General features: G+C 45.2%; 1 protein-coding gene across 1 annotated transcript in view; it reads right to left on the minus strand.

Moving 5' to 3' along the window:
* Cdcp1 (CUB domain containing protein 1) overlaps positions 1 to 22,812 on the minus strand; it is a 39,928-nt gene extending 17,116 nt beyond the window's left edge. Inside the window, exons 1-2 of the mRNA XM_059269004.1 lie at positions 22,622 to 22,812; positions 2,376 to 2,585 (exon numbers count right to left, since the gene is read on the minus strand). Of these exons, the coding sequence (XP_059124987.1) occupies positions 2,376 to 2,585; positions 22,622 to 22,703 (292 nt within the window). The 5' untranslated portion in view covers positions 22,704 to 22,812. The remainder of the gene's footprint in view (positions 1 to 2,375; positions 2,586 to 22,621) is intronic.
* Positions 22,813 to 23,985: the final 1,173 nt, after the last annotated feature.

Below are 23,985 nucleotides of genomic sequence, written 5' to 3' on the forward strand. Positions count from 1 at the left end.
CACACACACACACACACACACACACACACACTGTCAACTCCAAATAGAATTAAGAAAACTCAAGAGCAGTCTAAGACCTCTGAGATCATCCACATCAAACCTCTCATTATTGCAAAGCAGCCTTCAGATGACTTGTATTTGGCCACTTGCAGATACAGCTGACCCAGCACCGAAGCTGGGCTGTCTGTGGTTAACCTGCATTCATGTCGGGGCACTGCACAGCCAAACCAATAAAACAGGATCAGATAAAGTGGTGACTAATTTGGCTAAAATTAGACTGTGTGTTGATAAAGATCGTAGCTATTTTAGGGGTTCATAGAAACGTCACTGTGTGTATGGAGCAGCTCTTAGCTTCCCACTTAGGTTTATGTGTGTGCATGTGTGTGTTTGTTGCTGGGCATATGGAAATCAGAGGACAACTTATAGGAATCGATTCTCTCCTTCACCATGTGGGTTCCAGAAATCAAACTCAGGTCATCAGGCTTGGCAGCAAGCATCTTTACCCACTGAGCTATCTTGCTGGCTCCCCGGTCATTTCCCACAGTGCCAGGGCAGCAGCTAGTTCTTTCCACTGTGGGATCTTAGTCTCTACCCAGGCATGGCTCCTGAGACCTGATGCCCTAGACCTACTCATAGCCTGGACTACTCGACAGTTCCTGGTTTGATTCTATATCAAGAACTCAGTCAAGAAGCCCAATCTCTAGTCTCAGCTCTGTTGCTAGACACAACACTGAGAGAGTCACCCATGTTTGCAACTGTCCTTTGTCGCCAAAGCCTCAGCCACAAAGATGGAAGTGGTTCAGTGACAGGCCTGGCTAGAAATCTCCTGCATTCTGCCCAGTGCAAAAACTCAAGTAAGTCAAACACTTCCTCTCCAGAGAGGGACATGTCACTCAGAAGTGATTCATAGCTCATTTTTCCCAGCAGAACTCTACCTTCATAAAATTTCATGGAACTGCTGTAGAATAAGAACTAAGATGTCAAACTCCACTAAAGCTTCCAGATGTTTGTTGGGAAAGGAGAAGAGGAGCAGGCACACCACTGGACCCAATCCCAGGCCTGTATCTATTAGTTTTAGAATTGACACTTTATCACCTTGACAAGTTGGAAGCATGCATTTTCACTGCCCACCAGATGACTCGCATCCTAGTACTGAAGGACTAAATGTACTCAAATACTTTACTCCTGAGATGGCTTCTTAGACCATTTTCAAAATTAAGGTCACTTTATTGGCTTATTTGGTTATAAAGTAACACATGCTTTTAAAATGACAACAATGGGGCTGGAGAGATGGCTCAGCGGTTAAGAGCACTGGCTGTTCTTCCAGAGGTCCTGAGTTCAATTCCCAGCAACCACATGGTGGCTCACAACCATCTGTAATGAGATCTGGCGCCCTCTTCTGATCTGCAGGAATACATGCAGGCAGAACATTGTATACATAATAAATAAATAAATCTTTAAAAAAAATAAATAAAATGACAACAATAAAAAGGTCAGTAGAGATGAACAGAAAGGAAGGCCCAGGGCGTCACACTTACCTGTGACCTTCCAAGTCTTTGTCTTCCATTCTGCTGTGGTTTGGATGTTTGTGTACTCTCTAAGATCCACAGGTAAAAACCCAGTTCCCAGCATGGCAACATTAAGAGATGGTGCCAATGGGAGATAATTAAGTCACGAGGTGGATGACATTAGCATCTTAACAAAAAGGCTCAAGTGGAAGGGATACTAGCTTTTGTGCCTGTACCTTGGGCTTGCCAGTCTCTAAAACTGTGAGAAAAACACACATCTGGTCTTTATAAATACCCAGCTTCACATATTGTGTTATAGCAGCAAAAATGTCCTATAGTGAGCCCCTTGTTTTTTAGATCTTTCGAGTACATGAATCAAGAGCCTCACAGACCTATAGTTTGTGGGTCTCTCTTGTGTTCTGTGAAGAGACGGTGTAGCCAAGAACAAAAGACTAAAGTTGGGTATGCACCTTTACTCCCAGCATTTGGGAGGCAAAGGCAGGTGGATCTCTGTAAGTTTCAGGCCAGCCTGGTCTATAGAGCGAACTCCAGAACAGCTAAAGGGTATGTAGAAAGATCTACAAGCAAGCAAGCAAGGACTACAGGCCGAGTCTCTTGCTCCTGTCCTACTCTGCTCCTCATGAGCTATGCTAGCCTAGACCAGTTCTTCTCTGGTCTGCCTGGGTTCTCTTGAAGATTAACTATGAGCCCACGGGAAGCATATGGGCCTATGAATGGCCATGTAAGAGTCAGGTTGGAGAGCTGAGATTTTAGAGTGGACCTCTGTCCAGCATCAGAGCCTGGCACAATCTGTGAAAGAGCAGTAGGGGCAGGGACCTAGACAGCAGCTCATGAGGGCTAACTCACCGATATTCTTCTCAATCCCCAAGACAAAGTGCTTCTCCGGATTGATGCAGCTGAAGGTAAAAGACTTTCTTTCTCCAGGTTTGACAAGCAACTCGGTTGTATGCTGTCTAGAAATGATGATGTAGCAGGGTTTCACAGGTAGGGCTGGGCTCGCCAACCTGATGTGCACTGTAATGCCACTTCCGTGGGCCAGAGTAATCTCAGATGCTTCTAAAGGAAGAAGCAAGAATGACATGAGCAAGCGATAAAGTCTGTAAACTTATCATGGTCCCCCTGGCCTGGGAAGGGGGACAGTATGAAGTGACAGAGTTGACTTTCCCAATGGCAAAGATCCTGGACCTGCTGTCTGGGTAGGAATACCACCACCTCTTGTTAAGTTAAAAAAAGAAAGTTAACTTAAAAAAATTATCTTTATTTTCTGTGCATTGGTGTTTTGCCTGCATGTACGTCTGTGTGAGGCTGTTGGATTCCCTGGAACTGGAGTTAGTCACAGACAGTTGTTAGCTGCCATGTGGGTGCTGAGAATTGAACCTGGGTCCACTGTAAGGACAGCCAATGCTCTTAACCACTGAGCTATATCTCTCCAGCCCTTGGGATATTAACTTTAATAAAAAATAAAAGCCACGCTGCTGATCTCCTGGGTAGTGTGTTTTCAGATCCCTATACATGCAGCATTAATGACAAGCAGAGACATTGTCCTGCCTCTTTTCTTTATGACTTTGACTGCTGTGGGGCGGCGGCGGCAGTGGTGGTGGTGGTGGTGGTGGTGGTGGTGGCAGTGGGGGTGGGGTGGGAGGGTGGGGGTGGGGGAGTACTACACAGTCGCCATCTCTCTGCAGAGACACTTGTTTGCAAAGAGCTGCTGCAGCTGCTTCTTGCCACAAATGCTTTACAGGCCAAGAGTATACATTTGTACCACAGGGGACAGGACATTTGCTAAAATTAGAGGTAAAACATACTGGCCCAGCCTAGTGGTGCAGGCTCATCATCTCAGCTTCTTAGTAAGCTGAGGCAGGAGGATCAATATAACCAGATACTTTATGCTCTTGCCTTTCCTACCACGGTGGGCTATATATCTCTTCTTCAACTGTAATCTCAGAAAAACTCTCCTTTCTCAAGACACTTCATGTCAGGTATTTGGTCATGGCAACAAGAAAAGTAACTAACAGTCTCATCCACACAGCCGCTCTCTCTGACCAACTTTCTGCAGTGCTCCTCCTCCCTCACCCAGCTGTCCTGGGCTCCCTCTGTTCCTCTGGCTCTAGTCTCCAGCCTGAGGGCAGTCTGCCATCTGCCCAAGTTGCCCCCTCTCACTACCAGCAGGCAAGCTCCCATAGGAGGACAGCAGAACTCACCATCTTGCTCAGCAGTAGCCTCAGGACACAGAAAACTTCAAGCCCCCAAATAATTCTATACATAGGTACAGTCTGGCCTTGTCTTTTCTTGCATTTGATTGCTCACAAATATATGACCACTCCCTTACTTCGGTGAGGGCCAATTAATCTTCCCTGGGGTAACCAGGAACACACACACACACACACACACACACACACACACACACACACACACACACACAGAGAGAGAGAGAGAGAGAGAGAGAGAGAGAGAGAGAGAGAGAGAGAGAGAGAGAGAGAATGTTTCTGTTTTCTGAGGCAGCAATGTGTTTTCTCAGAATGCTTCGTCCTGAGATAGTGTGACATTTGAACCTTCCAAGATTCAAAATCCAAGGAATTCTTTAAGACAGCAGATGGCGCTGAGACCCACATTCAGAATTGTGGTGGTCGGTTTTATATCTGAGCTGTCTTATCACAGCCTCTGTGTTGTTTCTGCAATTGTAAAAATGTCTTCCATACTGACTATAAAAGGCTTGCAGTACATCCTGTCTCTAGGTTTCGTTTCCACCCTTCACAACAGCCTCCAATCCTTGGTAGCCAAGTCCTGCTAATTCAACATCAACGGCAGTCGGGTTGTGATGCTACCAATTTCCTTCATTCTTACTCCTCTTCTTTTCACCTTTTAGCCAAACCATAAATGAACATAATTACTATTGTTAATTAGTATCTTTTGTTTCTTCTCCTCCTTCTCCTTTTGTTTTGTTTTGTTTTGTTTTTTCAAGACAGGGTTTCTCTGTGTATCCCTGGCTGTCCTGGAACTCACTCTGTAGACCAGGCTGGCCAGAACTCAGAGATTTGCTTGCCTTTGCCTCTGGAGTGCTGGGATTAAAGGTGGGCACCACCAGAGTCTGGCAATTAGTATCATTTTAATTGTTAGATACAAGGCAGCTAGATCAGCAGTTGTGGAGCTGGAGTAGGGAGAGGGAAGGTACCAGGAGGCCCAGGAGACTCTGAAGGATGCAGAAGTTGCTGCAGGTCTTAACTATGGTGGTGATGGCCTGTGTTACACAGATGCCAATATCCATCAGTCCGTACCCCAGATGTGATGGCATTTTATGTTATAGCTTAATACATTAAAAAACAAGGTCAAATGTTATACCTTAATACATAAAAAAAAGAGTTCAAATGTCATACTTTAATATACAAAAATGAGTCTTCATAAAAAGTCACAAATACATCTAGAATACAGTTTAATGTTTTTGTGGGGGCTATCTTTTCTCAAAGAGTACGTAAACATTTCAAATCTCTTGAATTTATAACTAGATTCAGAAGACCAAAGCAGAGTTTACCAAAATCTCCCTCTCAGGTAGCTCCTGCTTGCAAGCAGGCTAGGACCCAAAGTAATTTTGATAATTGCCATTCATTCTGTTATTAACAACAGCCAAAGAAAAACACGTGATGTCTTTTAGAAATTCAGGATTTTTAGAAGCTTTGAAATCAGATATTTATTCAACAAACACTTTCTGGGTTTGTAATATATTCCAAAGGCCACACTTGGTACAAATAATTTACTGACAGGCCAGGCATGGTAGCACAGTCTATAATCCCAGTACTTGGGAGGCACAGGCATGCTGATCTCTGTGAGTTCAAGACCAGCCTGGTCTACATAAACAAGTTCAGGCCAGCCAAGGCTATACAGTGAGACCTTGCTCTAAAAATTAGTTAATTAACAGGAATATCCAGATTCCCTGCTCCCAGGGAGCTAATAGTCTAATTTGTCAATTTAAAAAATAACAAAATTCCCAGACCTGGTGGGTCTGACATAAAATCTGTTCATCTGTACTGGAAGCACTTTTAAAATATTATTTCTTTTTATGAGTAGGGGTGTTTTGTCTGTATGTCTGTGCACTATGTGTGTGCCAGCAGAATCCAGAAGATGGCATCAGATCAACTCTGGACCTGGAGTTAGAGACAGTTGAGAGCTGCCCTGTGGGTGCTGGGAATTAAATCTGGGTCCTCTAAAGAACAACCAGTGCTTTTAACTACTAAACCATTGCTCTTGCCCCTGGAAGTTTGTTTTTTGGTTTTTGTTTTTGTTTTTTTCTAGCACTTAGACATTCACTTTTAGCTTTTTATTTTTCCACCGTGAAGAGCCAACTATTCCCATGTAACTAGTGAGCACAGCAGTGGTTCCTCCACAGAGCAGAGTATGTCACTGTTGTGGACATATTCTCTATTTGGGGTCTAAACAACCCAGATTTTCATATGAATTCATTATGCTCTGACTCCAAACAGACAACCACCCGAGTTTCACCATCCGTGCATCGTACTGTCCAGCCACTGTGTCTTTGTTACAATTTGAATATGAAACATTCCCAAAGGTCCATGTGGCTTGGTCCCTGATGGACACTATTTTGGACGGTTTTGGAGACTAGGAAGTAGGACCTAGCTGGAGGAAGTGGGGGTATCTTGTTCCTGGCCCCTTCCTGTCTCCATGTGCTTCCTGTCCACCATGAAGTGAGGAAGCCCTCACCACATCCTCCTGCTGCTGTGATGGTCTGCCCAAATACACACAGCCAAGTAGCCATGGCCTGACCCTCTGGGATTGAGTCAGAATAAATCTTTCTTCCCTTAAACCATTTTTTCAGTGTTTTAGCAGTGGGAAAGGTAACCAATATGTTATCCTCAGTGAACCATATCATTAGCTTCTAGTAAGCTTAAAGGCTAGGTGACCCAGATTGTTAGCCTCTAGTGAGCCCACTCAGCTAGGTAATCAATACATTATCCTCAGTGACCCAGATAATTAGACCCTAGTGAGCCTACTAAGCTTCCAAAGGAAATACTGAGTTAAAGAGTTGTGCTCAGCATGAACATTTCCCGCTCACATTTGCAGCAGAAGGAGGGAGTTTAATTCACAGGCTGTTTTCCTGAGTCACAACCAAGGACTCTTCACTCACATGGCTGCCATATGTATCTGCCCCCCTCATTCTGAATGATATGTAAGACAACAGGAAGGGCAGAGGGAATGAGGAGGTAAGGATTCCACCTGGAGCTCCCTAGACCCACTTCAATGCTCTATTGCTTCACCATAGTGAGGGGTCATGGGGACAGTACTGCTGGCATAAAATAAATCAGAAGCTCATTTGATCACAGGTACATGGAATTTGAGAACATTTTGTTTACATGGTTTTTCCTCGTACCCACTCAACCATTTATCATACCTTGAAATTGGAAAAACCAACACTTGTTAGTGAAACCTCAGCCTTCCCCCCACTCCTCTGTTGGGCCTGGCACACCAGAGCCCTGGATGAAGTTTGAAGGAGAGGAAAGCATTTCTTTCATCTCTGCAAGAATTTCATACTTCATTGGTGGAAAGTTCAAAAGGTTTGTGACCCCAGTCCAGAGAAATACAGAAAACACTTCCAATACTGGTATGATTTTGAGGTCTTCTGGGCTGGAAGAAATCCAAGTCAACCTTCTTGGGAAAAGGTGTGGGGCCCTGGGGAAAGGTTCTGAGGCCCCAGTTCAGCTCCTGAGTCACACATAGCTCTCTTCAGCTCCCCGCTGTCTTAATTCTCCTTATTAGGGCATCTTCACTCATCCCACCTTGCCTGTGCCTCTCAGTGGGAATTCCAATGTGTCTAATCATTGTTCATTATTCATATCACAGGATACTCCACAGTTGTCTCTTGTTATTCCTTCCCCCCACTGTCCTGTTTCTTACTTCAATTCTCTATGACAGGGATTTGAAATGCTAAGGAGCCATTTCCTCCCATATTTGTCAAACAGTTTCTAAGACTGCCACACACACATACACACACATACAATTTAAACACTTTTAGATGCCTCAGAACTAGTTGCCTTCATGCTTGGTACGGTTTCTTCTGGGACTCAGTTCATATTCACTTTCTCCGTCCAATCACAACACACTAGGCAGCATCCCGCCAGGGACAAGGCTAAGCCTGGACACCCTCAGGCCCGTTGCCCTGGATGTCAAGGGAGACAGACACGGAGTGTTAAATGTGAATCAGCATGGGTGATCAGTCCCAGCTTGTGTGGGAGTCAGAGTCCAAAGCGGTACATGAGAGGATGATGCTGATGAACGCTGCCCTCTCTTAGAAGATGTCACATTGTGTAGTGACCTCTTCACTCGATGGGCTCACCAGCTCATGTTTCCTGCTTCCATGCTTCAGATCCAAGTTTCTTGGTTGAATATCAGGTAAATGAGTGATTTACTTCTAGGACTGGGTTTGCAAAACACACCTCGTTAACTGATAGCTTGCTCAGAGGATAGGGTGCTCACACTAGGAGGGCCCAGGGGAGTGGCACCACAAAGGAACACTCACACCCTATCAGTGACTTCTCCCACCTCCATCCCCTGTATCAAGGAATGATTCAGTGAACTATCAGACCTCATCAGAGTCAGTAAGCTAAGGCCACCAAGCAAGTTCAAAATACTCTTAAGACACTGGGGTTTGGCCATCAGTTATTGTCTGGGGGTGTGTGGTGCTGGCCGTGGAGTCTGGGCTTCCTTCACTTGTTGGGACCAGAACGTTTTCACAGCTGTGTGTTGGGGTGAATAAAGTAGATTTAGAATTGGGTTGCTGTGCTGCTTGCCTGCTTGGACAAACTACTTAGGGATAAAAATATAACTATTTTGAAGTCTGAATGAGTTAAAGTATTCATAAAGTACTTAGGAGGGGTTGAGAGTCAATCAATATTCACCATGTTTACAATGGAACCTTTCACTGCTAGTGGTAGTGATGGGGACTAGGGAATAGTGTCCAGTATAGTCCAGTATAGTCCAGCATCACCAGCTTGCCTGAGCCCAGAGCCCAGAATCCTGGCTAGTGGGGTAGAGCCTGGTTGAGGCCAGGATAGCTCCTTCAGGACAAACTCCTAGCATACTCTCACTCTGAGGCTGTGTAGTGCAAGCGAAACCTCACATTCTGTCAGCCTTCCTGCTCTGTTCACTGACTGTAAGGGCTTTCCCGTACCTGTTGACTCATGCGACTCCAGTACTCCTGGAGACTGAGACATGACGTCACTTCCCTACTGGTATTGCACTCTGGAGTCAGTTGAAATAGCCTATCTACCCTGCTCAGGGACCACAAATGAGCTGTCCTCTGCATGCTGCCAAGCTTCCTAGCAAAGGGGTACTGCTGCCATTCTTAGAAAGTAAATCGAGTTGAGTTATTGGCTGCTGCCAAGGGGTGGGGTTACCACCACCACCACCCACTCTGGGAGGGAGTGACTGTCCTGCCAGTCTCCAGCCTGAGGACTGAGGCTCAGACAAGTCAAGGAAGCCACCCAGGCTTCTCCTCTATGACTAAGAAGAGGCAAGGCCAGGCCAACACCAGAGAGGTCTGATACCGGAGCTCAGGGCATGCTGGGAGTACTCACAGATCTAATTCTGCTCTAGGAATTCCACCACAGCCAGGATGTGCTGGTTTGTTCTCACTAACATGGTAAATCAAGGCAGAATGAAGCATTTCTGAGAATAGGAAAATTCTGCTAGTCCCCAGTCAACAGCTTCTCTCTCTCTTCTTGTTTTTTAGGATGGGATGATAAACATTCAATCAGGCCTCTGGTGTGATCTGGCAGGAAATGCTTCTTCAGAGACCCCCATCTATCCTGGGCATCTGGACCATGAAACCACTTGTTCACTGGGTGAAGGTCCAGCAGGACCCGGCAAGCCATATAACCACCCTGCCCTGATCCTTCCCACCTTATTCCCAGGAGCCGCTTGGGAAAAGCAGGGCAAACTTCTCATTCCCCTTAAAATTCCAGATGGAATCAAACCACATCAGGTGGAGAAGAGAGATCAAAGCAGATAGCTGAAGTTAAAAAAAAAAAAAAGGTTGGATAATAGGACCAGGAACATGGGGATGGCAGGTTAAAAAACTACTTAAGTCATCTCAGCATTCCAAGAATCACATTCAAAGACCTTGGGGCTTAAGGGACATGAAGTGCCTAAAGAGACCCACAGTCCTATCCTATCTTCTCAGAACACAGACCCACAGTTGTCTCTAAAATAACCTACTATTTCCATAACCCTTAGAGCAATGACAGAGGAGAACAAGATAAAGTTTCATAAGTGGTGTTAAGATCCCATGTGTAAGCCTACTCACCCAATCCAGTGAGACAGCTGATCAAGACTGTCAGGGGCATCTATTTATTCCTCTCTTCATTCCTGAGCTCTTAACAAAGGAAATGATATTCAATGATGCAAATTATGTACCTTACAAAGTTACAAAACCATCTTCCAAAAGCAGTACTAGTGGCCAGCTGTGACAGGGCTTGCGATTTAATCCATCTCTCAAAGTAATGACAGGTTTATGTGGAGTCATCCAGACCCTTCTGTAGTATTTATGCTCAAAGACACAGGGCACATAGTACATGATGATACACGTACTATGATGAAGGCTGAAGAAGCCTGCAACAAATGGACACACAGCCCAGCCAAGACATCACCATGACTCCAGATGGAATCAAACCATATCAGGTGGAGAAGAGAGATCAAAGAGGATAATGAAGTTAAAAAGCTATGTGATAAAAGGACGAGAACATGGGGGCTACAGGTTAAACAACAGCTTCTGACCACTGTACGTAATTCGTGATGACGAGGCATGCTACAGGACTACTTCAAGTCATGGCAACATTCCATGAAATGTTAGAAAGTTTGGTTCTGTCACACCTCAAAGTGTGGGTCATGAAAGTCACTGAAAATCACAACGTTAAGCAGGAAGAATCACAATATGGTTCAAACAACTCATCAGTTGTTTGACACACATGGATGGTGTGTTGAACACACCTGAAATGTCCCTTCCCCACCTGCTTGGATGTTTAGAGGCTTCTGGGTTTCCTGTTCCCCTACTTTTCTTCTCTTCTTGTTTTCCTGAAACAGGGTCTTGTGATCAACTCAAGCTGACCCTGAACTTGGTCTACTGGACTTTGGGCCACCAGACCTGGCAAAAGGTAGCCTTTTAAACATCAAACACTTTAGGACTACTGGTGATTAATAACAGAGCTATCCTATAGTTAATCTCAGGGTCTTATTAATGGTTTCCTTTAGGCCTCAGACATTAGAATACCTTGTCTTCCCTTTTTTTTCAAGATCACATTTTAAAAAAATTATGCGTGTATATATGTGCATGTGTGTTTGTATATGTGTGTATGTGCGAGTGTGTCTGTATAGATATGTGCACATGAGTGCAAGTGCTTGAGGAGTCCAGAGAAGATATCTGTCCCCTGGAGATAATTATGGGCAGTTGTAAGCTACCTGATGTGGGTGCTAGGAATTGAACTCAGGTAATCTAAAAGAGTAGTGCATGCTCTTAACAGTTGAGCCATCTCTCCATCTGATAACTGGTACTCTTAAACACTGGACAGAGTCACAACCCCAAATATAAAAGGCATAGTAGGGAAGAAGAATACTTGTTGAATAGACAGTGCATACTCTATCAGGTAATTTGCAATCCTGATTTTTTTTTTCTAAAACACATCAATAGTCTCTAACCTCTCCCCTCCCCCAATTTATAGCCACTGGTTATCTATTTAGAGCTATCTGGATGGTGAATTATGGAAGGCAAGAGGCCAGAGCACACAGAGAACCTCTAGTCTGTAAGTTGAAGGGACCTTGTTACCAAAATGACCTGGGGCTGGGCTGGATCTTTTCAAGACTTTCCAAACAAGATCAAACTCATTGAGTTGGCTCAGTGCTAGGCCTTATAAAAGCTGATAAAAGCTAAAACCAAAACCAAATGATATTCATCAAGTTGTTCTTTAGAGAAAATTGCTCCGAGGAGTAAGGCATGCCTGGCCATCCTTTCTCAAATCCTAGTAACACTATCCTTTCTACACAACCAAATTCTTTTTTTTTTTTTTTTTTGAGCTGAGGATCAAACCCAGGGCCTTGAGCTTGCTAGGCAAGTGCTCTACCACTGAGCTAAATCCCCAACCCCACAACCAAAATCTTTTTTGCTTGTTAGTTTATTTTTTGAGACAGGGTCTATGTTGCCCAGGCTGTCCTTGGCTCTGGATCTTCCTTTCTGCCTCAAGAGGGTTGGAATTATAGGCATTGCCCCATCACAATACTGGGCTCCACAACCAAACATACATACATACATTTATTTATTTATTCATTCATTCATCTATCTATCTATCTATCTACAACCAAACATACATACATACATACATACATACATTTATTTATTTATTTATTTATTCATCCATCTATCTATCTATCTATCTATCTATCTATCTATCTATCTATCTGGGTTTTTGGAGGCAGGGTTTCGCTGTGTAGCTAAATATTTATTTATTTATTTATTTATTTATTTATTTATTTATTTATTTATTTATTTATGTTTTTGGAGACAGGGTTTCTCTGTGTAGCCCTGGCTGACTTGTAACTCACCCTGTAGCCCAGGCTAGCCTCAGACTCACAGAGATCTGCCTGCCTCTGCCTCCTGAGTGCTGGGATTAAAAACCACTGCCTGGCTTGTTTTGTTTTTTTGAGACAAGGTCTCTCTATGTAGCCCTGGCTGACCTGGAACTCGATGCAATGGGTAGACCAAGCTGACTTTGAACTCACAGAGATATACCTGCCTTTGCCTCTACACCTGCACTCTACAAATAAAATCTCAGACTCTTTTGAAGATAAGGCTATACTTCAGAAATTCATTTTAATGTAACAAAGCTACTGACTGCTACTGACTCTCAGCTTTTAATTTTTTTTTTTAATTTAAAAATATTTTAGCTGTAGTCTCCGCACTTGGAAGGTGGAGGCAGGAATTCAAGGCCAGACTTGGCTACAGCAAGTTTGATACCAGCCTTGGCTACTTGGCTACATGAGACCCCATCTCAATATTGTTGTTGCATTAAAGGCGAAAGTCTGGTAATAGAAGACAAATCAGTGGTTGCCCAACAGGAACTGATTGTAAAGGGGTCAGGAAGAACTTTCTGGGGGAGTTTTTCAATGTTATACACACTCAGCAGGACCTGGACAAACAAGCCATTGAGATTGGTGAATTTTATGGCCTTATGCCTCAGTAGAGTTAAAAACAACAAAAAGCATCTTTTACATTTAGATAAATAAAGCATAAAGTAAAAGGCTTGACCATTAAACATCCCTTTCTTATTCTTGAATCTGCTTCTTTTCCCAGAGGCAACCACCACAGCCAGCTATGGTTTGCCTGAGCTAATCTACAGCTATGTGTGTACACCTATACCACCTCCATTTACTTTCTGTTGCCAGAGGCTGCATGTCATAGCTGCTTTTTGGACCTTTGTTTCCTGCCCGGGCATCGCTCCACAGCAGTTTACACAAGTGTCACCTTATTCTTTCAAAGGCTGCCTGGCACTGCACTGGATATAGCAGAACAGAATCCAGCTACTTCCCTTCTAATAATGGACCTGGAGGCTGTTTCTAATCTCCAGGCACTGGGCAAGGATAAGGTGCCTACTTGGAGTTGAAAGATTCCAATGGGACACACTTCTGCCAGCTTCCCTGGCTCATTGCTGAAAGGAGCTGCAACAGAGCAGAAGCCTGAGTCTAGACAATGTTAATTCAAGGGGGTAGGGATGTAGATCAGTTGGGAGAGTACTGACCCAACACACAAGAAGCCAAGAGTTCATTCTCCAGCACTGCACAAAACAGGGGTGGTGGCACATGTCTTTCATCTTAGCATTTCGGAGGTAGAGGCAGGAGGATCCAACGTTCAAGGTCATTTTCAGCTATAAAGAGAATTTGAGACCAACTTCAGCTACAAGAGACCCTACCCCAAGTAAACAACAACTTCCACCCCTCAACAGCATCCTACATGCACGCAACCACAAAAATCAAAGGATGGAACCCAGGTCTTCATGCATGCTAGGCAAGGGGCTCTGCCACTGAGCTACATTCCTAGCCCTTGTGCAGGCTTCTGCAAGATGACCCTAGTACTGTTTACTATATAAATCATGTCTTCTTGTTCTGACAAGATAAGAGCTTGCTCCTGAAATTTAATCCAAGAGCTAAAATGTCTGATAAGACTGTCAGCATTCTAGGCCGGTTCTGGACTAATACCCCATCTCTCAGCAGGGAGGGATTAAAGGCCAGGGCTCCAAGGGACAGCCAGCTCTGGTTTCACATGCAGCTTGCTCAGCTCGGCTTGAGTGTGTAGTACTTGGTCATAAGGAAAGCTGCAGTCCTGAGAGACTGGTGTGGCATTTCAACTGAGTGTGCTGACTGAGCTATACAGAACCTGCCTGGTCAGTTCCTTGGCTAACAGGAAATTCATGTGTGAGTAGACACTAACAGTGTTTAAGAACGTGTTCTGAGTGTCATGGAAACAACTTAGAGCTTCTAATTTAGCAAGTTCACTTCCAGTGTGAGTCCTCACACATGCTCAAAGTGAGCTCTAGTGGGCTGAAGCACGTGTTGCCACACTGAGTCTCACAAGGTGAACTGGCTCTGATGAACTAAACTGTCACAGTTCTGAGCAATGGAGGCATCTGCTCTGGGTCAGCAGGGTTGAGTGACTTACACACACCCTCCCAATGGGACCTTGGCCAGCTTCCAGGTACTGCTATTTCTATGTTGTACCTAGGTCAGTCTTAGGTTAGGTAACCTGTCCAGATGACCTAGTTAATAAGCAGTGGTGTCATGATTTGAACCCAATGTTACCCAGTTACTGTGTAGATGAGACCTTCTGTCCTGGAGTGAAGATCCAGAAATCTTACTAGTCTCCAGAAACTAGGAAGTTACAACTTTCATGAGCCCTCACCCTAAGGTTGTAAGGCACTAAATACTGCGTAGAGAAAACTCTTCAGTGTCCCTACAATTGTAGAGAGAGCTCCATGGATACAGCTTTCATGAGCCATTTCCCATGCTGGAGTGGGCTTTCCAGTGATACGACTGCCTGAGTATTACGTTCCCGTAAGTAACCCCAATAAACTCACTGGCTCACTAGACTAGACTTGGGTGGAATCAATTCTTTGGTCTATTACCGATATACTATCTGGGGTGAAGAGACTTTTGTTCATATCTTCAACTCCAAAGCTGAGCTGCTGAGCAAAATGGTTTCCAGGAAGAGAGTCAGGCCCTTGCCACCATGTTGGGACATTGTCCAGGAATATGGGGACTACAGCAGTGAGCAAGACCCAGAAGCAAATACCATAGTGACTGAGAAAGGCTGGTCATATGTATCCTTTGTGATGCTGAGCTACGCTTGTCAACTGGACCATGGAGAGCAGATGGCCTATTGCCTCAGACTGAACCCTCCCAAGACCGTCTCTGTGGCCTGAGTCTCCAGCAGGACAGACAGACTTCCAGCATGCACAGAGGTTGTGAGGCTCTGGAAGAGCAGCTCTCTACTCTGACTGTTAGGCCAATTTGCCAGGAGTCCAGGACTTTGCCTACTCCATAGGCTCACAGTCCTTCCAATGCAAGGGTTCCATCTCCTGGCAGGTGCATACCATGGTGGCTTGGGGACAAGAATGTATAAGCTATTCTGGAGCTACATGTTTTCAGAGTTGCAATAGGTTGATATTTGCACCTCGAGATGAGTAAATCATCCTGTTTAGATGAATGCAGCTCATGCCTAGACCTATCCTACCCTGTTAACAGCCCCCAATAAGAGCACATGGTTCCGCCGGGCGGTGGTGGCGCACGCCTTTAATCCCAGCACTCGGGAGGCAGAGCCAGGCGGATCTCTGAGTTCGAGGCCAGCCTGGGCTACCAAGTGAGTTCCAGGAAAAGGTGCAAAGCTACACAGAGAAACCCTGTCTCGGGAAAAAAAAAAAAAAAAAAAAGAGCACATGGTTCCAAGAACCAGAGGCACTCTCACAGTCCCAGGGTTTTATGATGTGGCAGATGGTTAGGCAGTGGACAGATCCTTCCTGATGCTTGAAGCAGATGAACACAGAAACCATATGCCGAAGATGGGTGAGCCAGAAAGTGGAAGAGGCCTGGGTCCCCTTATCCCTGCCTAGAGGACAGCCTCTGTTTTGTATTTTCTGTGAGCAAAAAATAAATATCCATGTCTGCTGAAACAGCTCAGAAAGTAAAATGCTTGCCTTGCATGCATGAGGACCCGAGTTTGATTCCCCAGTACTCACATAAAGAAAAGAAAGAAGGAGAAAAAGAAAAAAGCCACATGCTTGTAATCCCAGCACTGGGGAGGCAGAGACGGGTATCCATCCCTGGGACTGGCTGGCCAGCCAGCCTTGCCTACTTGGTGAGTTCCAGGTCAATAAGAGACTCTGTCTCAAAAACATGGCAGATGACTCCTAAGGAATGACACCTAAGGTTGACCTCTGGTCTCCACACACATGTGCACAAAAGCAAACTATGCCTGCAGAAACATGCATACCCCCATTCACAAAGAAAGAAATGTGTGAGCTAGGATGCGTATTTGGTATTGTGAGTTTCAGCAGTTCAGGATGTGCTTTACCTGAACCATCAGACTTAACTCAAAACTAACTGTGCATGGATAGAAATTCTAAGCTGCTAAAGCCCCAGGCCTGAGCACAGCCTCCTGATACACAGTGATATTCTGAAATGGTCCAGAGAGATGAAGAACACACAAAGTGTGTCCATGAAGGACAACAAAGCACACAGAAGAAGCTAGGGAATTGAGGGAATGAAGACCAAACTCAAACACTCTTTTTAGACACTTGTTAGGAGAACGAGAAGAGGTTAACACACAGGGACACCAGTCCACTGGTGTTAGTGTAACAAGAGAAGCATATCAGAAAGCAAACAGCCAGGGGATGGGGTGAATGTGATGTTATGGTCCACAGTTAAAGGTGCTGTTTGGGAAGTTTATGGAACCTTTAGGAAGTGGAGCCTTGCTGGAGGAAATGCATCACTTGGGGGCGGGCTTTGAGGATTTATATCCTGGACACACTCCCTGTTCTCTGTCTCTCTGCTTCCTATGTGTGGATGAAAATGTGACCAGCCAGCTTCCTGCTCCTGCCACTGAACTTTCCCTGGCCTTTGCCATGCTTTCCCTGCTACAATGAGACTGAACTCTTCTACCCTCTACTTTGCAGTGTGGTCACATGTCACTTAGTAGGATACATTCTAGAAAATGTGACATTGGCCATTTCACAATGTGGTGCAAATGTCATTGAAATTATCAACACAAACCTAGAAGGTACAGAGCCACTGCTAGACCTGGATCTTGATGAAGTCAAGCGGCATGATAACAGGTGTAACTGATGGCATAACATGGAATACTGCTGTACAGGAAAATGAACACTCTAAAGTAACAACAGATGTATAATAAACACACAAGTTCTTGCCTCATTGTTTACCACTACATTCATCTTCTAGGCTACCCACACTATATATTTATACAATGGCACGTAAGTTAACGTTACCAAGTTAGCACATATGAGTGACATACCTTGCACTCCATATGGGGACAGCTATGACATCACTATGCAACAGAAATTTTTGCTTTGATTTGTTTGAGACAGGGTCTTGCACTTAGACTCTCCTGCCTCTACCTTTTGAGTGACAGTAGCAACTTCATCTGCACTGTGATCTCAGGAGCTGGCTACTGTCCACATGGCTTGTCATTGAACCAACCCTGTTTCTAAATCCTTGAATACGAACAACAACAAAAGAACACTCCCCCACACACACCCAGACACAACTAGGTATAGTGTCACACATTTGTAATCCTAGTACTCGGAGGCAGAATTAGAAAGGTCACTGCATGTTTGGTGCCAGCTTGGGCTACATAGGAGTTCCAGGCCAGCCAAGAATACATAGTGAGATCCAGTCACCCAGTGGCAGGTGGCTAGAAGCCTGTGTACTAGGAGAGGTGGGGAAGTTGCATATTTCCATCACGGTGGCTTCCGTTTCGGCTTAGCCCTTCAATCTGGTGTTTCTGGAGTACTAACAGCAACACAGATCACCATGGTTCTTAAAGCAATGGAATAAATTGTGTTTCAAGAAAATCACCTGGAAATATTCCTGCTTCCAGGGCTTTTCTGACATGCTTAGGAGACTCAGTGGGATTTAGAGAAGTTCTGCTGGGAAAGGTAAGACAAGGGTGACTCACAAATCAGTCACCTCAGCTAAGCATGGCAGTGCACACCTGTAATCCTATAATTAGGAGATAACAGCATACACCTTTAATCCCAGCATTCAGGAGGCAGAAGCAGATGGATCTCTGTGAGTTTGAGGCCAGCCTGGTCTAATAGTGAGTTCTAGGACAGCAAGGACTATGTACAGAGACCCTGTCTCAAAACTAAAAAAGATAAAATTAAATTAAAATAAAAATAAAAGAATTCTTAATGAGAGAGAGAGAAAGAGGGAGAGAGAGAGAAAGAGAGAGGGAGGGAGGGAACATACATTCCTAGAATAAATGCAAACACAGCACTAAGTCCTATGTGAGTCTTTTTTTGTTGTTTTTAAATCAAGGGCAGTTTCTAGGATGAAGACAATACCTCAAAGCTGACCAAAAGTCCTGAGTATCACCTCAGTGTCCCTGTAACCCAGCTGGGTTATCTCAGGCAAGTTACTTCAGCTCTCTGTGCCTACCTCTTTGCTTGGGAATATGAAGGCCCATCCATGCCTCCCCTGTCTATATTTTCTCAGGACAAAAAGAGCCTAATTTTTAATTGTTCAAACATTATGACTTCTATTTCCTCCATCAAAGTTACTCTGACCAATGTCTATTTTGGAAACATATGTTTATAGCTCCAAACAACACTTAAAAAGATGTACTGAGAGTCTCTGCTTGTGTTCCATGTACCAGGAACTGAAGAGATCAGGTGCCGGGAGAGACCCTGGAGTGTCCACAGAGGGAGGTAAAGTGGGTTACTGTGCCAAGAGACCACCTGTATATATGGCCTGACAGTCTCCAGTCAATGCTATATGGACTTCACATTTAATAACACTGGTTGATAATTACATATGTGTATCTATCCGTGTTTCACTACACATTCTGAACCTGTTGGGGGTTCTGCATGGCCAAGCAACAGGTTAATAATTGTCCCCACTATGAAATAATGAGACTTAGGACATCACGGTGATGGCTTTCAGGAAGGGATTATTGATGTTAAGTAGGATACCAAACACAAAATAGTAGCTTTCACAGAAAATGTTTCATATGCTTTGGCTGCTTGAAGGAGTAGCAGTAGCCAGAAATTGTAGAAACTACAAACAAGGGATCCGCCTAACGAAGGCAGGACCTCAGAGCAATGCTGATAATTCAACCTTATTTAAAAACAAAAACAAAAAACTATTCAACCAAATACAAGCAAAAGGTTGTGAAGGGATGAGGTGGGGCTGGGTTCTTCTTGTCAGGTTGTCTAGAGTGTTTTCAGTCTCTCAGAAGAAGGTGATGGGCTAATCACAAGGTTGTGGTGAGTGGCTTGAAATAACTTGATTGGGAGATAATTTTTATAGTTTGGAGTTACAATTAAAGGGTGTGAACTTTTCTTAATTAACAAAGCTGAAGGCCTTAGCCACGAGTTCCCCCATCAGGGGTCTAGGTGCTCTCCACTACCTCACACAGTGACCTCACCCTTCTTTCCCATCCCCATTAGCATTGCTGGGTAGAAATGAGTTGAGGTTTGTGCCATAAGCGAAGGTATGTGTGTGTTCATGTGAGTGTGTGTTTGTGTGTGAGTGAGTGTGTGTGTGTGTGTGTGTGTGTGTGTAAGTCAGAGGGCAACTTGACAACTGGGGGAGTAGCTTCTTTACTACTATGTGGGTCCTGGGGACTGAACTCAAGCTGTTAGGTTTGGTGACAAATGCCTTATTAGCCCGCCGAGCCATTTTTCTCGCCCTGTGCTATTTAATTCTTAACGCCTGTCCACGAAATAGAACTATCCGAATGAAATTGTGGTGTGCACATTCATTCATGCAGCACAGCATAACCTGGGACTTGTCATGTAGGATGACCTCGAAACTCTGATGCTCCTGCCTCCATCTCCCAAGTGCTGGGATTATATTTGTGCAACACCATGCCTGTTTATGCAGTGCTGAGGATTAAACTCAGGGCTTTGATGAGCAGGATGGTGGTGGCACATAACACACTTTTAATTCCAGCACTCAGGAGACAGAGGCAGACAGATCTCTGTGAGCTAATTCTAGGACAGCCAAAGCTACACAAAGAAACCCTGTCTCAAAAAACCAAAACCAAATCAAAAACAAAAACAAAACTGGGCTTTGTACACGCCAGGCAAGAGCTCTGCCAACTGAGCTACATTCCCCAGCTCTAAAAAATGTTTTAAGTATTATAATTATTCTAGAAAAATTTGCAATATATATCCAATTGGAACAAAACATTATCTGTGAGCAAAGGTGAACTCTGAGCAGAGCCTGTGGATGGCACGAAATCCTGAATGTCTCCTGTGACTCACCCCAGGGCAATTTGTGGAGTGTGGGGGAGGGCCGTGAAACTCCACCTCCTACTAGTAACACCTCCAGACAACAGCCAGAGACCTCATTTGAATTTGTGTCATTTCCAGTTTTGGAAGAACAATGGCAGCAAGACAATGGGGTCACTGACATGGACCCTGGTATCTGGTAGCTCTTGGAAGCCAGCAGCATGATGTTTTCAAAGGTTTTCATTCTAATCCAACCAGTGCTTCCCTCTGGCCAGGAAGGAGCTGGTGGAATACCAAGTATGCCTCCTCCAGTCTCAAGCTTTCCTTTACTCTCCATCTCTACAGTGACACCGAGTTTACTCCCACTCTTTGTTGAGGTGTGCCAGGTCCTCAGAGGCCTCCACCAGTTGAGACAGAGCCTGACTTCAGGAAAACCGGGCACTGCTGAGTCAACCTGTTACCTGACCTCATAGGGCCCTGCTCCTGAGGTCACAGAAGACTAAAGTGAATTGGTAAAATTCCTGGTATTTATACAACTCAGCTAGCCCAGACCTTCCTGGAAGGAAGGACTTGAGCAGAGTTTCTGGAACTAAATGACAGCCTCCTGGGTGAGTGAGACAAGTGACATGTGAAGCGAGGCGTTTGAAGACCTACATCTGTGCTGAAGATCCTGCTATGGAGAGTTGGAATGTTGCAGATTGAGAGTTAAAATTATTTTGGCAATCTATAGTCCCCTAAATAGGCATTTACCACCCACCTCTGTATATGATCTAACGTTTTTCTTACTGTAAGGTAAAAACTCTTTGATTATATTAACTTAGGAAATCCTTAGCTTCTGTGACCCCCACAGCCAAGAATGTCATCAGACAGCATCTGAGACTAGCCCAGGGACTTTACCACTTGAAGTAACCCACCTACTGATGTCCCCACCAATGTGTTTAGAAAATGCCTTGATTTATAAGTTTCTTTTGTTCTGTGACTATAAAAGTTCACGTAACCACTTCAAAAATCCGTGTTCCCAGGCTATGGGTCTAAGAATAAACTCGTGGTGTAGACAGACAGCAACCAGTTCAAAGCAAACTGCAGATCTTGTATTCAGTGATGACTGGACTTATACCACATTCTTACTATTATCATAGAAAGTCAGAAACATCTCAAAACAATCCGTAGAGTGTCACCTGCCTCCAACAGTGCTGGCATACACCACACCACCCCTCTCTCTCATGCACATGAATCTTCCCTCCCTATTTTTTTTTAATTCTTAAAATGTATTTTTAAGACAATATTTCATACAGCCCAGGCCTGCCAAGAACTCACTATGTAGCTGAGAATGACCTCGAATTCCTGATTCTCCTGCCTCCACTTCCAGAATGCTTGGATCACAAGTATGAGCCACCATGCTCAGTTTATGAAGCACTGGGGATTGAACCCAAGGCTCTGTACATGGTAGGCAGGCACTCTACACACTGGACTACATACTCTGCCCTTTAAACTGATTGAAAATATAGTCTTAAGAAAGTACAGTGGCTGCCCACATCTGTAAAATGAATTGTAGCAGTCTGGAGGTGGAGGCATGAAACTCAGTGTGTTCAAGGCCAGCTTGGGCTACACGGGGACCCTGCCTCAGAAAAACACAAACCAAACTTTAGCAATAACAAAATATATACCACTGTGTGTGTGTGTGTGTGTGTGTGTGTGTGTAATTTTAAATGAAGTCTTACATTTTTCTATCTACCATGCAGTAATACATTACCTAATGTTGGAAAAAGAAACCAGGAAGTCTTCCTGAGGTTTACGCCCAAGTTCACCCCACCATGTCATTTTTATTATTTAATTTATGCTAATTTATATACCTGTCAAACACAAACACCTCCTGGGCATTGCAAAAGATATCACAGACCTCAATCACGATTTGGACAGCACTTTTTTTTTTAAACAAAAAAACTTGTATGAGTCTGAGAAAGAGCCTCACGTCAAGTTCCTAGAGTAGATCTCTGGGTCAGGGCAGCCTCTGCTCCCAACCCAAACTACTTGAAATCCACAGGCTCAATGGAACAACTGTCCAGCCTTCCACCAAGGAAGGGGCGGGGCACCCGTGGGGTTCCACACCTAGACGCCCGCTGCTGTCCACTCCGCTCGTGATTGTCCACTTAGAGCTTTCCTTTAGAGTTAATGCTCCTGGTCCTCAGGGAAATGGAGCGCGGACAGGTAAAGAGGTACCCCAGTGGGACATCAACCCATGGTCTTTTAGCACTTCTCTAGCCCAGGTGGAGGGTGGGTCTGGAGAGGAAAGCTCTCCCATGCCTTAATCGGGAGTCTCTAAGAGTCTCAGTAAACTCCCCAGGACACAACGCGCCGCCACCTTGAGTGCATCCTCCTAAGGCTTGTTCCGCGAGTATTAGCTCCTGGGCCCCGCACGGAGCTCACCCAGGTTCAGTACTCTCCCACGTGCGGCAGCCTGCGCGCAAAGCGAGTCGTCCCAGGACCCTCGCGCCGCCAAAGCTCTCCGACCGTGCTACGGGGACTGGATCTCACGCGCCACGTCCAGGCACCTCCCCGGCCATAGCTTGCTCTTACCTGTCCCGTGCAGCAGGCGCGCTGTACCCAGCAGCAGGGCGCCCAGCAGTGCGACTGAGAACCCGCAGGCCGAGCGGGCCATGACTCTGGGGGCACCTCGGCCTCTGTAGGGCACGACTGTGGCCTGTGTCTGTTAAAGGCCTCAGCGGCGCCTGGGCACCGAAACGCAGCTGCGCCCCGCCCTGCCCCGCCGCTCACCTGCACGCAGGACCGCGCCCCGCCCGCTCAGCAGGAGCGAGGGTGACCCAGGCTTCCTCTCTGGCCTCCTCCTCTTCCTGCTTCTGCTCAGGTACTACCCTCCCATGCCCCGTAGCCTTGAGGCGAATTTGTCCCCGCCTCCTCGGCTTCAGTTCCTTTCTCAAAGTCCAAAGGACCTTGGTGACAACCTTCGCTTTCAGCTTTCTCTGCAGCTCGACTTAGGACTCAGGGTGGGTTCTGCCGAGTTGGTGTGTTGTTCTTTATTGAAGCTAGGGTCTCACAGATGCTGGGCAAGGTTGCTTGTACTGAGATACTCCAGAGACCCTACATTGAATGGGTGGGTGAAGACTAATTTGGGTGAGTGCACGAGGCTGCAAAGACCCAAGAGAAGAAACCCAAGCAGATCCACAAGGCCCCTTTAATTGAGCAGTGTGCACAGTGCCGTTGAGCTGTGAGTGAGTGTGAAGAATTCAAATCAGAGCCAGGCGGTGGTGGCACATGCCTTTAATCCCAGCACTCGGGAGGCAGAGCCAGGTAGATCTCTGTGAGTTCGAGGCCAGCCTGGGCTACCAAGTGAGTTCCAGGAAAGGCGCAAAACTAAACAGAGAAACCCTGTCTCGAAAAACAAAAAACAAAAAACAAAAAACAAAAAAAAAGAATTCAAATCAGAAGTTGGTCTTTCCTACAGTGTTGCTGGCATCCAGTCCCTTCTCAGATGCAGCTGGCCACCTACCTCTGGTTTCAGAGATCCTGTGGGGTCTCCTTCTGTCCTCTAAGCCAGTGGTTTTCAACCGTCCTAATGCTGTGACCCTTTAATACAGTTCTTCATGTTGTAGTGACCCAACCATAAAATTATTTTTACTGCTACTTCATAACTAATTTTGATACTGTTATGAATCGGAATGTAAATATCTATACTTTTCAATAGTCTTAGACGACCCCTATGAAAAGGTCGTTAGACCCCTCCCCAAAGGGGTTGAATCTAGGCCATCCTATGACCTGGATCACAGAGAGTGATAGTAGATGGTTTAGGAGATCTTGGCTGGCAGGCCAGGATTCAGCCCAAAGTACTCCATGGCCCTAGGGGTCCACTGTGCCCATGGGCCAAAGTCACTCAGACCTCTCAAGGAACCTAGGACAGGAAAAGAAGCCCATGCCTCAGCATC

The sequence above is a fragment of the Peromyscus eremicus genome, chromosome 7 (genome assembly GCF_949786415.1).
Source record: "Peromyscus eremicus chromosome 7, PerEre_H2_v1, whole genome shotgun sequence".
In the NCBI taxonomy this organism is placed as follows: Eukaryota; Metazoa; Chordata; class Mammalia; order Rodentia; family Cricetidae; genus Peromyscus; species Peromyscus eremicus.